Source organism: Mya arenaria, chromosome 10 (assembly GCF_026914265.1).
Source record: "Mya arenaria isolate MELC-2E11 chromosome 10, ASM2691426v1".
Lineage (NCBI taxonomy): Eukaryota > Metazoa > Mollusca > Bivalvia > Myida > Myidae > Mya > Mya arenaria.
In genome coordinates, this window is record NC_069131.1 from 6,855,169 (window position 1) to 6,871,249 (window position 16,081).

At 34.2% G+C, this 16,081-nt stretch overlaps 2 protein-coding genes across 3 annotated transcripts in view; one reads left to right on the forward strand and one right to left on the reverse strand.

Moving 5' to 3' along the window:
* The first annotated feature begins 404 nt into the window (after positions 1-404).
* On the forward strand, positions 405-893 carry LOC128206025 (uncharacterized). Its single transcript, XM_052908146.1, has one exon. The coding sequence runs from the start codon at positions 405-407 to the stop codon at positions 891-893; it is 489 nt and encodes a 162-aa protein (XP_052764106.1).
* A 6,374-nt stretch (positions 894-7,267) lies between these two features.
* The window catches only part of LOC128206082 (two pore potassium channel protein sup-9-like), a 110,627-nt gene continuing 101,813 nt past the window's right edge, over positions 7,268-16,081 (reverse strand). For both annotated transcript variants that reach the window (XM_052908231.1, XM_052908232.1), the window contains exon 3: positions 7,268-14,196. In XM_052908231.1, coding sequence (XP_052764191.1) covers positions 13,394-14,196 — 803 coding nt within the window. In that variant the 3' untranslated portion in view covers positions 7,268-13,393. The remainder of the gene's footprint in view (positions 14,197-16,081) is intronic.

The window sequence follows — 16,081 nt, forward strand, 5'->3', positions numbered from 1 at the left end:
TGTGAGTACATGGAGTAATATCTTAATGGGTTAAATGACAAAAAAGAGGAAAAAGAGCAAATCGTCACCAGGAGATGCAAATTTGCAAACACCTTCGAAAAGGCGGGCCCGGGACAAGGATATGCCAAATGTGCTACACCTACAGGTACATCGCCGAAAATTGTAAACAATGATATGTTGACCAAGATCATAAATAAACTTGACACAATGGATACAAAACTGGCTCAACTCAAGAATATTCAATCCAGTGTAAATAGCTTAACGGTTCGCTTGGATAATATTGATCACAAGATCAACGACTTCGAGGGGAAAATCCGTGACATTGAGATAAACCGTGAGTTCGATAGTAAAACAGCGGCGGATTTATCAAAACAACACGAATCACTCGACTCACTGGTGAAAAAATGAAAAAGTATGAAAAAGATCAAATGCAAAAGGAAAGCACGCTCAAAAACGAAATACAGGACTTAAAATGTCGCAGTATGCGAGATAACCTTCTGTTCCACATGGTCGCCGAGGAGAGGGACGAAAATTGCGAACAAAAAGTTCTCAAATTAATCGAGGATAAACTTAATATCCCAAACGCCTCAAATGACATAAGGATCCAGCGCATAGGCGCTTACAATGCAGCCAAGACGCGACCGATCGTCGACAAATTCGCATTCTACCCGGATCGAGATCGGATACGCCAGGCAGCCCGCCAAGTCAAGGACGGTTCCATCGGGGTTTCCGAGCAGTTCCCGAGGGAGATCATGGAAAAGCGCCGGAAGTTCATCCCAGCGATGCTTAAAGCTCGTGAGGAGGGGAAGGAAGCATCATCAGGGTCGACAAACTTTTCATCAATAAGGGTCTCTATAGAGACGGTGAGTAGGACTGTGGTGAGGATGTGCTAAGGTGTGTCTCATGGAACATTGAAGGACTTACATTAAGTAAAACATCGGACTCGGATTTTGTTAATTTATTGTGTGAATATGACATTATTTGTTTAAACGAAACATGGACAAATAGTAAGTCAAACATTAATTTTAAAGGCTATAGTAATCCTATACATTCATACAGAAAGTACCAAAATCGCAAAGCAAAACGCTCTAGTGGCGGCTTAATAATATATGTTAAAGATCGTATTAGAAAAGGCGTTAAAGTAGTTAAAAATGATATCGATTGTCTTGTTTGGTTAAAGTTTGATAAATATTTCTTTAAAACGGATTATGATTTTTACATGGGCGTTACATACATAGCGCCAGAAGCATCTCCTATACATAACATGCATAATGTAGACCTCTTTAGGCAAATTGAAGAAGATATAACTCATTTTAGTCAGTTTGGTAAAACTTTTTTGACCGGCGACACTAATTGTAGAGTAGGACAAAAGCACGATTTCATTGATAACGATCATAGTATTGACCATGATGACGTTTTACCAATTGATATTCCCACCATTCGGTGATTATCTACTTGACCTCAGTAAAGCTTCAAATATTCGTATAGTTAACGGTCGTAGGAAAAAAGTTCGCGGGAATTTCACGTGCATGACCTACAATGGGCAAAGTGTTGTAGATTATTTGATCACTTCTCTCGATAATTTTGATTCAATAGGGCATTTCAGTGTAGAGGATTTTAATACGTTTTCTAACCATGCATCCCTTTCGTTTTCTTTGAAAATTAATACTAGACATTATGAGGTGCCTTCAGCTAATAAAATTTATTATAAATGGGACTCAAAATTTAGGGATAATTTTGTAGCAGATATAAGTGCAGATATCCATAAATTAGAACATGATTTGCATGATGAAATTTCTAAGGAAGGAAATGTTGATAAGGCATACGACTGCATTGATAGAGGGCGCCTTTGGTGTAAACTTATCAAACTTGGTATAAATGGAAAGTTTTTGTCTTTGCTTAGGTCGATGTATAGTGAGGTGAAAATGTGTATTAAACATTTTGGTTCTTTGTCAGATTTTTTTGACAGTAATATTGGCTTGTTTCAAGGGGATATAACCTCCCCGATTTGTTTTTCTCTCTTTCAGTTGATGAGATTTCGGTTTATTTATTGTTATTCGCAGATGATGCAGCTATTTTTTCAGAAACTAAAGTAGGCCTGCAGGAATCATTGAATAATTTATGTACCTATTGTTGTAAATGGAATATGGCGGTCAATGTGGAAAAGAGTAAAATTGTGGTGTTTAGAAAAGGTGGTCGGTTAGCTAGAAATGATATATGGACGTATAACGATCAAGCTGTTGAAACTGTCAATTCCTTCAACTATCTCGGTGTAGTATTTTCCTATGGTGGATCTTTCATGCAGGCGGCTAATACACTGGCTGGCAAGCCATTGCGGTCTATGAACTCGCTTAAGGCTTTAATCAAACGTAATCAGGTCCCTATTGGTATAATTTTCAACTTGTTTGATGCATTTGTTTTGTCAATTCTTAACTATAATTCAGAAGTGTGGGGCTATATTCAGCCAGGGTGATAGATAGAGTACATAGGAAATTTTGCAAGTGGGTACTTAATGTCAAGCGCTCCACAAATTCATTGTCACTTTATGGAGAGCTAGGCAGATTTCCGCTATATATTGAGAGACATATTCGCGTTATTAAGTATTTCCTAAAATTATACAAAGAGAAAAAAAAGATAATTGCATCCTCAGGGCAATATTAAAGGATCAATACAGGGATCTTGATGATAATCCACAGACTATAAACTGGGTTTCTAAAGTAAGAAGTATACTTCAGTCAGCGGTTATGCGGATATGTGGTTATTCCCTGAGTCAGTTAATATAAATTCATTTGTCCCCATGTGTAGAAATAGATTAAGAGATGTATACATAACTAGTTGGCGAGCTACCATGGAGACACATTTATCATTGTATTTATATAAGGAAGTTAAACATACGTTCCAATTGTCTAACAACATGGTATTACTGGATAATATAAAATTTAGAAATGTTTTAGTTAAACTCATATTGTCCTCGCATAATTTGTATATTGAACTAGGTAGACATAACAACATCCCTAGACAAGATCGAAAATGCACACGGTGCCATTTAAACGATATAGAAGACGAGTTTCATTTTGTTCTTGTCTGCACAATGTATAGTAATATCCGACAGACTTATATTCCTAGATACTATGTTAGAAATCCCAGTATGATTAAGTTTATATCATTACTAAATTCTGATAAAAAAAACTCTGTTAATAAAATTAGCTATTTTCTGTATTAAGGCTTTTAAGATAAGAGACATAAATATATGATATATTTCATAAGACATTCTCACATTATATTGCTGATAAATGTGTTGGTTTTGTGTATATCATATGTATTGTTTGTATAGTTACCAAAATATCCTTATGCATTACTTATTTGTTACATGCATTACTTATTTATCACATGCATGCTATTTTTCATTTTTGCATTTTGTGTTTATAACGATGAGCTGTATATGCTTAAGTTAAATAAACATTCTGTTCTGTTCTGTTCTGTTCTGTTGAATTTCGTGAGTCTCATTGCTGGTATTTAAGTCTTTGGCCATAGTGCCATTATCAAGATTCCAGTTAATATCTAGCGACTGAACTTGTCTACTGGAAGGGCTTCAGTAAATTTACAATGTAAAGATGAATTAGTAACATTGGAACGGAACATAACAGCAATAGTTGCGCGACAGACTTTTCTCTATTTTTTATATCAAGAGGAACACGTTAAATAATGAATGTTTGAGTCAATTGTTCATGTGCATTTAATTACTTAAATACATTTATATGTACAACTTCTTGTACAAAATATAAGCCATGATGAAACCAAATGCCATAACGATGCAAAATAAAGTACAATTTGAAAATGCAAAATAAATAAAATATATATGAAATATTTTGTACAAAAACAGTTTTGATTACAAATCCAATAGACATATAGTACGCAACTGGAATCGTTAGAGAGAATGGACTGGGCAGGATAACTTTCAACGGCCAATCAGATCACTGTTATATGATAAGGAGGAGATACAAAACACCTGGTTTAATCATACATTTGACATACACATCGCATTCAGGTTAGGGAAATGATAGGACACAAGCATTTGCACAGGTCTTAAGGGCTCCTGTTTTTAAAGGATATGGTTTCTTTCAAAACAGTTTTCCTAGTTACGCAATCCCGTTTAATTTTGGAAACCTGATACAAGTTTAGCGAAAGCGATCGTTTTAGCGTAACAAACAAATATTAGCGGTATAAAAAAACTGTGCGTACAGTATATACCAGTTCACATAACACTAGAAATAGCAATATCTATTGAAAATTGTCACAAGACTTGGGGTAGTACCTCTCTGTATCACATGTGTTAGATTTATTATCATGTCAACATCGAAAGTATAACGCTATTTAAGACAATGTTCGTATTGCGATTAGTTTTCTTTATCCAGCTCGAATAATTATAAATAGTAATCACTTAAATAAATACACATGTGTCAAAATAAATTGATAAAGGAGGTCCCGTTTCAGAAAAAGTGTGCAAATAATGTATCTTTTATCGTTGCTAAATAGTAAATCTTAAAACTTAAAAATAAATGAAATTTGAAACATTTATGTTTTACTCGTTCAAACTCACTTTTGCAATATGGCCCTGTATTGAACGTAGAAAAAATAACGTTTTACCTCGACGGATGAAAGTAAAAAGGTTCTATCTTCTCCTTAATTAATGCCACTTAGAAATGTTTCGCATTCACACTTCGAGCTGACCTTTTAAAGTAGATATAGTTATATGCCATCTAGTATCAGATCGATTCGTATGTTAGTGACATGATAAAATGTAAACTTCTCAGAAAACCTTTTCCCCAAACAATAAACTATGCTCTTGAATCAAAGCCTTACAGACACTCGACGTATATCACACAGCTTCACAAGACGCAACAAGCCCATAAGCCAAATAATTTAATGTGCTCTTGGGTCAAAGCCTGACAGCCACTCGACGAGGGACATACAGCTTCACAAGACGCAACAAGCCCATATGCCAAATAATTAACTGTGCTCTTGGGTCAAAGCCTGACAGCCACTCGACGAGGGATATACAGCTTCACAAGGCAACAAGCATAGAAGCTAATGCTCTTGGATCAAAGAATAACAAACACTGCTCTTGGATCGAAACATAAACAGGAGGAGCAAAGCGTCAGAAATCAACGAGCCCAGATATAGAAATATTTAAAAAATAATAATATTGGAGTTACCACTTTGGAACGGTCAGATTAAACAGTAGTTCGGAAGTAAACCGCGTGATATTGTCAATACTAAATTTGCAATACGTGTGTATGTATCTACAATAGATTAAAAACGTTTGATTGACCTGCTACAAGTACATGCTGCATGTTAGTCTTAAACAACACCCAATGAGAGGATTGCAGTATCAAGAACGGGATGAGCTCTTGGAACAAATATTTCCAAACACTTTATGAACTCTGGATTGAAAAGAATTCCCTAGCCACGGCAATTGACCATACATGCCTCTTAACAACATATTCTGATTATAATTTGACTTTACTTAAGATATAACTAGAAATAATTAAGTAGCCATAATAGTATGTAAACGAAAAGAAGCGTAGATCTGTATTATTCCTAATTAAACACACATGGAGCAGTTCTCATTCAAATTATTCGAAACGGTTATTGCTCAATTAACATTGATATTCGTAAATCCATCAAATTCCATTAGAAAATATGGATCAGTAACAGTATTATTATTTGTTCATTATCCAGCAAACTTCTTATCAGATGGCTAGCAAGACAATTCTACTTCTTCATGCCCTTTTTTGTTCACATTATGTAGGATTTGGTCTCATAAATTATAACATAGTTTGATGTAACCATATGGATCAATAGTGTTTTCTCTTCGGATTTAATTAAGTATGCATTTATTGATGAGGCACCAAACGATCGATTGATAATTAAAGATGAACCCACACGACCAACACTAATTTGTTTCTTACTTAATTAGTCATTATTATCTGTGAAGTACAGTCTGCTTTCTGAACCCTAAAGCTGAATGCAAGATAGCGCTACATTAGTTAGGTTCGAAAAGATAAAACATTTATAGCTTATTGTAACATAACTATTGATTACAAATACGCTTTTTTGCCTTTCAAAATGAATAGGGCTATGACGTCGTAGTTAGATGTTTTAAGCATACGATAATTGTGTATCAAAAACACGCAGAAATATAATTTCTATGGTAATTCTACAACCGTCGATAAATAAACTGTATTAACTGTATCAAAAATAGTATGCTTAATATGCTCGAGAATTATGTCAACGTTCGAAGAAAATACCTAAGAAGTTCCTACGACGTATATGCGTCTTCCAAGTTAGTTTATGTTTAGTTTATAAATGAATAACTTCTTCATTGAGAATGCACAAATGTTGACTATATGCAAATCATGGGAAATAACCTATTTTTAGAGAAGCAACGCTACCACATGAGAGGACAATTTCAATTGAAAATATACAACAGTGTCTTCGCTTGGTGACTTGTTGTAACTGCTATTTTTCCTGTAGCTTCCATTAAAGCAGTGTGTATTGATTTAAGGGCGAAGGAATTACATTATGATGGTAATACAAATAATCAAATCACTTAAGGTACTATAGATGAGGGATATTCTTAGGAGGTGGCATGGGTCATTATGATATGTATTTCTGTCGCAAAACTAAATATTTACTTATTTTTGCGTTCTATGACTCACTAGTAGAAAATGAAAATGGATTCAATTTGAGAGTTGACATTATATTAATTTCAACATTAAAAAAATCACCATTCTCTCATGTGATATGTTGATACAATATTTTTTTTTTAATATTTCATACAAAAATATAACAAGGAAAAATAATTATATATTAAAAATGGTGCCAGAGTTTAATTTATTATTTTTAGTTTAACTCAAATACATTTTTTGCTCGTGATTTAAGGGCCTGTCTCTTGTATGAAGCATATGTCGTTATAATAAAACATCTGAAGTATATGTTTTATTTATAAAAAAAGATTTAGATAGTTTGTAACCATCCTTGTCAATTTTATTAGGTGTGTCTCAATGCTGGTATGTAAGTCTTTGGTCATAGCCCCATTATCAAGATCCCAGTTTATATCTGGCAGCTGAACCTGTTTGTTGGAAGGGCTTCAGTACATTAACAATGTAAAGATGAATAAATAAAATTGCAACGGAACATATCAGGAATAGTTTCTCTATTTCTTTGATGTCAAGAAGAACACGTCAAATAATGAACGCTTGAGTCAATAGTTCATGTGCATTTATTTACTATAATACATTTATATGTACAAGTTATTGTACAAAATATAAACCATGATGAAATAAAACGTCATAACGATGCAAAATAAAACAACGATTTATTATAGACCCTTTATCACGTTCATACACATGCACACTGTATTGGCAAGTACAATTTGAACATACAAATAATAAATATATAAAATATTATGTACAAAAACAGTCCTGGATACAAATATAATGGACATATAGTACGCAACTGGAATCGTTAGACGGAATGGATTGGGCAGGATAACTTTCAACAGCCAATCAAATCACACGTTACATTTTTATATGATAAGGTAGAGATACAAAACACGTGGTTTGGACATATATTTGACATACACATCGCATTTAAGTTAGGGAAAATAAAAGAACACAAGCTTTTGTACATGTCTTAGGGCTTCTGTTTTTAAAGGATATGGTTCCTTTCAAAACAGTTTACCTAGTGACGCACTACCGTTTAATTTTTAAAACCTGATGCAAGTTTAGCGAAAGCGATCGGTTTAGCAAACAAATACTAGCGGCCTAAGAAACTGTGCGTACAAAAGCATACCAGTTCTGAAATAACACCAAAAATAGCATGTTTAAAAGTTGATTTAATTTTGAAGGAAGTACCTCTTTGTATCAATATCGAATAGTTGAGATAAAAATCACTTTAACATCGAAGGGATAACGCTGTTTGAGACAAAGTTCGTATTTCTGCACCCCCTCCTCATATAATTGGTAATGATCACTTAAGTAAAGCATTCTGTTTAAGTACACATATTTCTAAATAGATCGATAAAGCGATAAAAGAGGCTCCGTTTCAGATACAAATGGGTACCTTAAGCTAAACAACATTAATGGTCTTTGAATTTTAGAAACACTTGAACAGTTAGGATAACTATGCTGCATCGCATGATATATCAGACAAACCAATCGTGCCTTTAGATTGTAGATATTTCTGATGTTCAAAGTCATAAACCCAGTGATATTTCTGCAATACAACTTATTAGCGTCAGAGATATTTCTTACCTAAATCTTCATAACAACAGAGATATTTCTAATGTAGAACGTCATGACTTCAGTGATAGTTCTGATGTACAACTTCATAACGTCTGTGATATTTTCATCTATAACGTCATAACGTCACTGATATTTCTGATATACAACTTTATAACATCAGTTAAATTTCTGATATACAACTTCGTATCGACAGTGATATTTCTGATGAATAGCGTCATAGCCATATGCTATACATACATTCAGTGTAAGATCAAAATATATTTCACCGAGCACCAAAAGGTATATTTCACGAGCTGCATAGCCACGAGTGAAAATTATACTGTTGGTCTTTACAGGATTAAATATATTGCGATCTTACACTGAAAAGAAAACAAAATCTGTGTATTATATGCCTATAATAGCTTTTAAATGACAGCTAATTATTGCTTTCAAAAAAGCGCGCCAAATTGTATGAAAACGTCACGTCATTTTAGCAATGACGTCGTTGAATTTGAATCCCGACCTTATGCGCGTATATCAGAGAAAAATATCAAAATGTTGTCTCACTGTTTGAAACAGTGAACTCTCGTTTTGATATCACTGATAAACATCGAAAACCGCCGCCATGCGTATAATAAAACGTCATAACGGTAGTGATATTTTTATAAACTAATGGATCAATTATTAAGAAATATATCTGATATAGTATGTCATATCGCCTGTGTGATTGATCGAATATTCAGACATGTCTGATACCACACACCTCATTAACGGAAATATCAGTTTTACATTTTATATGAAATTTGAGCTTACAAAATTTCTTAAAATCAGACATGTTTAGGAGAAATTGGAACTTGATTTAATTTACCTATGTATATGGTTGTTTTATCTTTTACCCCTAAACTCCGATGCTCAATTAGACAGGTGTTTCTGATTCTCAATATTTGCGAAAAGTTAGTAGAAGCAAGTTCAGACGCAGAATGCTACTTATATTTCGTGAAGTCTTTCATGATAAGAAAAGTTTTAACAACACTCCCAGTAAGTTTTGCAATACAGTAAGTTCTGTAAAACAGTATGTTCTGTAATACCGTTAGTTTTGTAATACAGTAAGTTATGTAATACAGTAAGTTTTGTAATACAGTAAGTTATGTAATACAGTAAGTTTTGTAATACAGTAAGTTCTGTAATACAGTAAGTTTTGTAGTACAGTAAGTTCTGTAATACAGTAAGTTTTGTAATACAGTAAGTTATGTAAGAATATAGAAAACGGGTTCTGTATAAAATCAAACCCGGAATTTCTACAATAAATCGACCCTTGACATTTCGCGTAATTATTGTCCAGACTTTGATCTCGGCAGAAGAGCTTTAAGGCTTTTTTAATAATTACCTTATTATTCAGAATATTGATACAATTGCTTACATTCTGGTCATGGTGTCTAAAGTTATCTCCCTTTGACTTGTCCTAATTTAAATCATCGTGTTTGTAACAATGCATTCTAACAGTTTGAAGGATATTGAAAATAACTGTTTTATGCTGATACAAAACCTGTATAATTATAATTTATATAGTATTGGTAATACTTTAAGCAGACTAGACGATACTTTGTTCCTAACGACCTTCCTTCATCATAGAGTTATGGTGGTATAGCGGCGCTCAATTTTACAATGTTAAGAATATGTTATTTGTTTCCACCCATATTTGGACTTAGTACGAACTGTTATTATGGCTACGCACAGCTGATAGACACATGTATACATATGTTATTTAATTAGTTGTGTTTTAGTGAAAACGGCTCAGTTATTAACAAAACGATCATATCTTTAATCTGTTTAAAAATTATTATGGCATTTTAGTGTAAGATAATAAAAGACGTGTTGAAACTACCAACCATCAATTAACTGAGGACAAGTCGAAGGGAGATATAATAAATGATATAGTAATATTGATCATGTAAACCACGACCTTTACTGACACTCAAGAGTTTAACTGTGTAGGGATAATATGCACACAAGCATTTTGCCAGAAGATAGGTTTCAGTCATTGCAGTGTACAGTACTAACCACGTGTTTATACTCTTTTTCTTTACCGTCATCAAGATAAACATGCTTTGAAAAGGTAATATTTACACCTAAACTTTCATTCCTTAAATGAACTGCCTTTCGGCAATTGCGATAATTTTGAATGCAAACTCTTTGGATAAGTTCGGATCACGAATCAACGCGAATTAACATAATTGTAAATTGAAAATTGTTTATCATTATATTGTTTGTATTGTTGCAGCAGGCCACGAAAAACTTATATCAACATGTTAAAAAGTGTTCATTCAATGATATGTAAAATGTATTGTTGTCATAAGTGTTTTAATTTTACGTTTAAAAGTGATTTGACGTGATTATTTTTCCAGCGTTATTGTGAAGTAATATGATAAAATACGATAAAATATTTCCGGCTTCGGTCGGGTCGTTCTATTTACAGAAGGGGCGAGAAAGAATTACTGAAAGGTTTTATTTTAACAATTCTGGAAAGAAATAATGAACTTTTGGTGTAAAAACTAGAAATGAGATGCGTGAATGGTGTCATTATCGGGGATATGAACGCAGTTGGGCAAGTTAAAGTACGCATGGAGTCATCCACACACTTTTACAAGACCAACTACGTTCATTGCCCTAAAATGACATCAGCCCCGCATTCATTCCTTTATTAAATCCGTTTCTATATAAACTACACAATGCATTGGGAAAATTCAATTCTTCATTGTGACGCAAATGTTGTTATGAAGGGAAATTACAACGTGAAGTTTATAACGCCCGAGTGCTTCCCCTGGATTGTTTTAAGCGCAAAATATATGAAAACGTGTACACGATTGATGATTTAGATGAAACACAAGGCTGCATATACAAGTTTATAAACATGAAGCTATGCGAAACCTCTTCATAAGCCGATTCTAAATTCAAAAATATTTTGTTGCGTATGTCACAATTCATTATTTTGCCTCAATCACGGTATTCATTTTTCCCCCCCCCCCCGATTTTTCTGACTGCATTCGTATTACGAACACTAGGTGTATACATTTCAATCCGTTCAATCTTAATCTAACTTTCTTTGATGTTATAAAGGAAATGTGACTTATTTTCATTCTCTTCAACAGAGCATATTTGAATTCAGATCGAAAGCATTTCCATGAGCTGTATTATGTGGTTGCCTCCAGGTAACATTCGATTTTCCTCTGCCGCTGAGAATAGTTCGTCAGATCTGTGTGGTTGTATCACTTCTGAGTGTTTGCATTACATCCAAACCGCACGAAAACAAAGGTCGAGTGAGATGTATTTTTACGCAATCAACGAGAAGTGATACAATCCCAAACACCAACACAAATTTAAATTCACGATATATGCCTATTTCTTTCGCGTAGTAATACGGAAGTAGATCGGCGCATGCGCAATACGCTACTATGTTATCAGAAAACAGTGTGTGATACAGATTTAGTTCGGTTTCCTTATTTAACGTTTAAATCATGCAATATTTTAAACGAAAATTAAACAGCTATGAAATATAGTTGACTTCCGTTACTTACTAAATCTTAAGAAATGCACCCACTGCCTCGACAGTGGTATGGATATCGGACATATTATGTATATATAGTAGATATGAAAGCGCTTCTTACACAAAATATATTTTGATATCTTCAATACATATAAATCTGCTTCCCTCTGACAAAGTTCAAAACGTTTATCATATTTACTTTTAAATTCAAATGAAAAAATAGTTTGAACCTCATAATTGTGTGTTTTCATCAAGGTTTTTGAAGGAAAAACGTGTTTAACATGTTACTTCACACATGGCAATGTGTTTAATCTGTTCGTGCATCTTATGACAATACTGGTTTTGAGTCAAATGCAGAGGTTTCAAAAACAAAATTATTCTCATGGGAGTTCTCCTATTATAAATCCCGTCTGAATTTTGAATAATAAAAAGAATAATAAAAATATTTATTCAAAGCTGACAGACGTTATAGGATATCTTAGCTAGGATATTTAACAATAAGTTATTTCTTTCATTTTCATTTTCTTTCAACATTCATTCAAGATATATTTTTGTACGTTCTCATAATATTTCTCAAAGGAACGTTTAGCTTAAATGTCGAATTTTCAAAATTTAAATTTACAGTAGTTTCAGAAACAAAACAAAAATGCGCCGAGTTAAAAATATGTTTTATAATAAGTGAATTATTTCGAAATAAAACATGGCTCCTCAGTCTGACAAACAGTATACAGTATACAGTATATTTTTCAAATCGTATTAGTGTCAGAGTCTATATAGTTCACGAACTAAGTCGAATATCACAGAGTAAATATGGTATGTTATACATTTATGGAGAAGGAAAACGTTCAAGAAGGCCCGAATATAGCCCGTTGAAACTTTTGATTATAAAGATAAAGCTGGTTTAAACACCATTCGGAGCTCCTCGGCCATTTTATCGAAAACAACCTCGGATGTATTTGGACGGTTTACATACTCAAAAAGTGGTACGTTTAAGTCCGCTGCAAGTAGATCGCGAAGTAATTTTATTTAGCAGTTAAACTTTGTGACATTACCTTTGGGATTCTTAAATATGTTTGCAATAATACAATTCAATGGCAATCAATTTAAACTTAGATCAATAAATACAACTCTAAAACACTACATTTAATTAATGATATAATTCAAAATTGTACGAAATACTTCAACTGATGTACCTGCATACATCCGAGGTTGTTTTTGAAAAAAATGGCCGAGGAGTTCCGAATGGTTTAAACGCATGCTACTGGTTCACAACTAAATGAGCTACATGTCACTAAAGTGATATAACGTTTTCACTACTCAGCAGTGACGGTCATTCAGCAATGACGTTGAATATGTCTGGACGTGTTGAGGTGATGGTGTATAGGAGAAGGCTAACTTCACAGCGTATTAAATGACCAACACTTGTTGAAGTGTTTTTTCTGCGCTTGAGCATTAACTGGACAGTTACATCACACAAAATATACCAACCCACGTATTGGAAAACCTTTCCAACAAATGTTTACATTCTTATCATTACACTTTTGACACTTATCTTTACAAATCACACTGACGCTCGCTTTTTATTGAGATATTGATAGTTCGAAGAGTTGTTTTCGTCTATGAAGGAATAAACATCTTCCTTTTCTCTGGTAATGTTGTTCATTTGCAATAAATGGTTTATTTTGGTTGGCGACCGCGTTACTTTGTATCTGTGTTTATCTTTTGAGCGGATTTTATAACAAGAGCACGAACAAACGGAAATATGGTCATTGTACTCCGGACTTTCCATCGCCTGGGAAACAACGACGCCATTTCCGGTGATGACGTCACCATCAAGTCTCACAGCGGTCTGAGCGGCCGCCGCAGCTTCGAGTTCATCCCGGCGCTCATCAGCGGTGTTCATTGTTAAAAACCTTAGCACTAACAAATTCATTGCAGCAGATATCACCGTTAGACCAAACAGAATAAAGATTATGCTAAATGCTACGTAGTACGGCTTAGTCTCTAGGGCGTTGTCCCTTTGCAACGCGACCAGGTCACCGAAGCCTATAGTTGTCAATGTAATGAAGCAGTAATACAAGGAGTCTATATAATCCCACCCCTCGTAGTGCACGAACGCAGCTGACCCGGAAGTTAACACTATCATACTGAGACTCATGGTCACTATAATAAGGTTCGTTTGGCTGACTTCTGTCTTTTTCATCCGTATGCATTTCTTTCCCTGCTTCATTAGAAATGTCACGAATGTGTTGAGACGCTCGCCCACGCTTTGGAACATGACGATACACAATGGTATTCCGATTAGCGCATACAACATGCAGAATATCTTCCCTCCGTCTGTCTGAGGTGTACTGTGGCCGTAACCTGAAATATGAAACATGTTGACATAAGTTATTATTTATAAAATGTATTCCTATATTATAAGTTAAGGGGTTAGTAGGTGACCCGATATTGGATATATCGGGTGAGAGCGAACAACCTGTTTACATGTTTATGTTTCATTTATTCATCGGAATCGGAAAATTGACGCCATTTTGGTATGGTATGAGTTTGGAGACCCAATATGGAAAAAGATGGGGTCACCGCATGACTACTCCAGGGGCCGTATTCAATAAGCAACATAGATTGATCTTAAATTTAAGATTAGAAACTCAGTGTTTTTATTGGCCTATATATTAAGCTGACCAATAGGCTGAATGGAATCACTGAGGTATGTCTAAGGATAAGGATAAGATCAATATTGAATACCGGTCCTGGACTTATGACGTTACGTCAGTTATGTTGGGACGTAATATATGTTTAAATTGTTTTGTTTACATTATTAAATAGTCAGTGGTAATGTATTGTACTTCAATACATAAAGGCTTATGACATGGAAGGTCGCATGTACCCGTCTGCTATCATAATCAAAATGGATTTTCGTCGTAATATTTCCTATTATAGCAAATTGCGTCATTTATTAAATTAGTATCACTCAAACCTACGTCTGTATCAACTAAAATAATGTGCAATCTGTTTCGTAGCCAGAGTCTAGACTAATAAAACAGTGGAAACTGCAGGGTCAAGACCTGTATAAAAGAAATAGGAAAAACTCTGTTCTAAAGGTCAAACATACACAGAACGAGATACACACAATGTTCACGCAGCGCAGACAGTCAACACATGCATCAACACGTAGTTATCAATAAATGTAGTGGTCAACACTTGGAAAGACTTCATACTTTTTATGAAAATAGGTCCATGAGGTTCAGCTGTGCCTTTTGGTGTTGTATGGAATATACGTGAAACTAGTGCATTATGCTCACATCGGGATGATTTGTAGTAAGGATCTGATATGCCTACTATGAATGTTTGCCCATGGGCCTCCGTTAAAAAATGAGTCACTTTTCATAAAATCAGTATCTGACATGCATTTCCTCAAAAAGTATTATATTAAGATTTTCGAGTTTAGCGTTACTGTTTATTGTTATCTGTGATTGTTGTCTTATATCATTGTGTGTATATATCGCCATTTGTCTGTCGGACCTTCTACCAAAGCCAGCCTTTAGAAATGTTAAAGTGTTACTTTGTTTTCCGTCGTATCTATAAACTGTCGTTCTAAGAATTGTTTGTGTTTCATAACAATGCGTAACGATTCTATTTGTAAACACAAATGTGCCCTCTCAGTTCAGCAAGTACAGCTATTTTTATATAAAACGTTTAACCCGTGTATCAAACCCAACTGTTCAAAACGCTTCCTCCTATTTTTGTACGAGGCAATCAAACAGGAAGTTCACCGAAACCACTAACGAAAATAATGAAAACGATCTCTTGTTATTTTGTCTCAGGAAACATGATGCATTAAGGTAACAACTCATGTTAATGAAGAATCCATACTCTGAAGCCACTCTTATTCAAAATCAACACACACACATGTATAAAAAGCATAGGTGTTAGTGATAAACCTTTTACTACTTATTAAATAATGCATTAATGAAAAATATAAATTACTGATAACAATATAAAAACCGTGTATTTAAAGCTGAAAACGCAAAGTCTTTAAATGTTTGAGTGCTAATAGATATACTGTGGTTGCAACTTGAAACGTTTGAATTCAAACATGCATATCATTTTTAGTAGTTGAAACCTAATATTACTAAAAAAACAGACACACTTTTAAAAAAAATCTATGATATTCATAATGCTTTGACCATTAGCTACCGGATACAATGTGCCCGTTTGTTCCTGAGCATACTGTCACGTTTCTGCA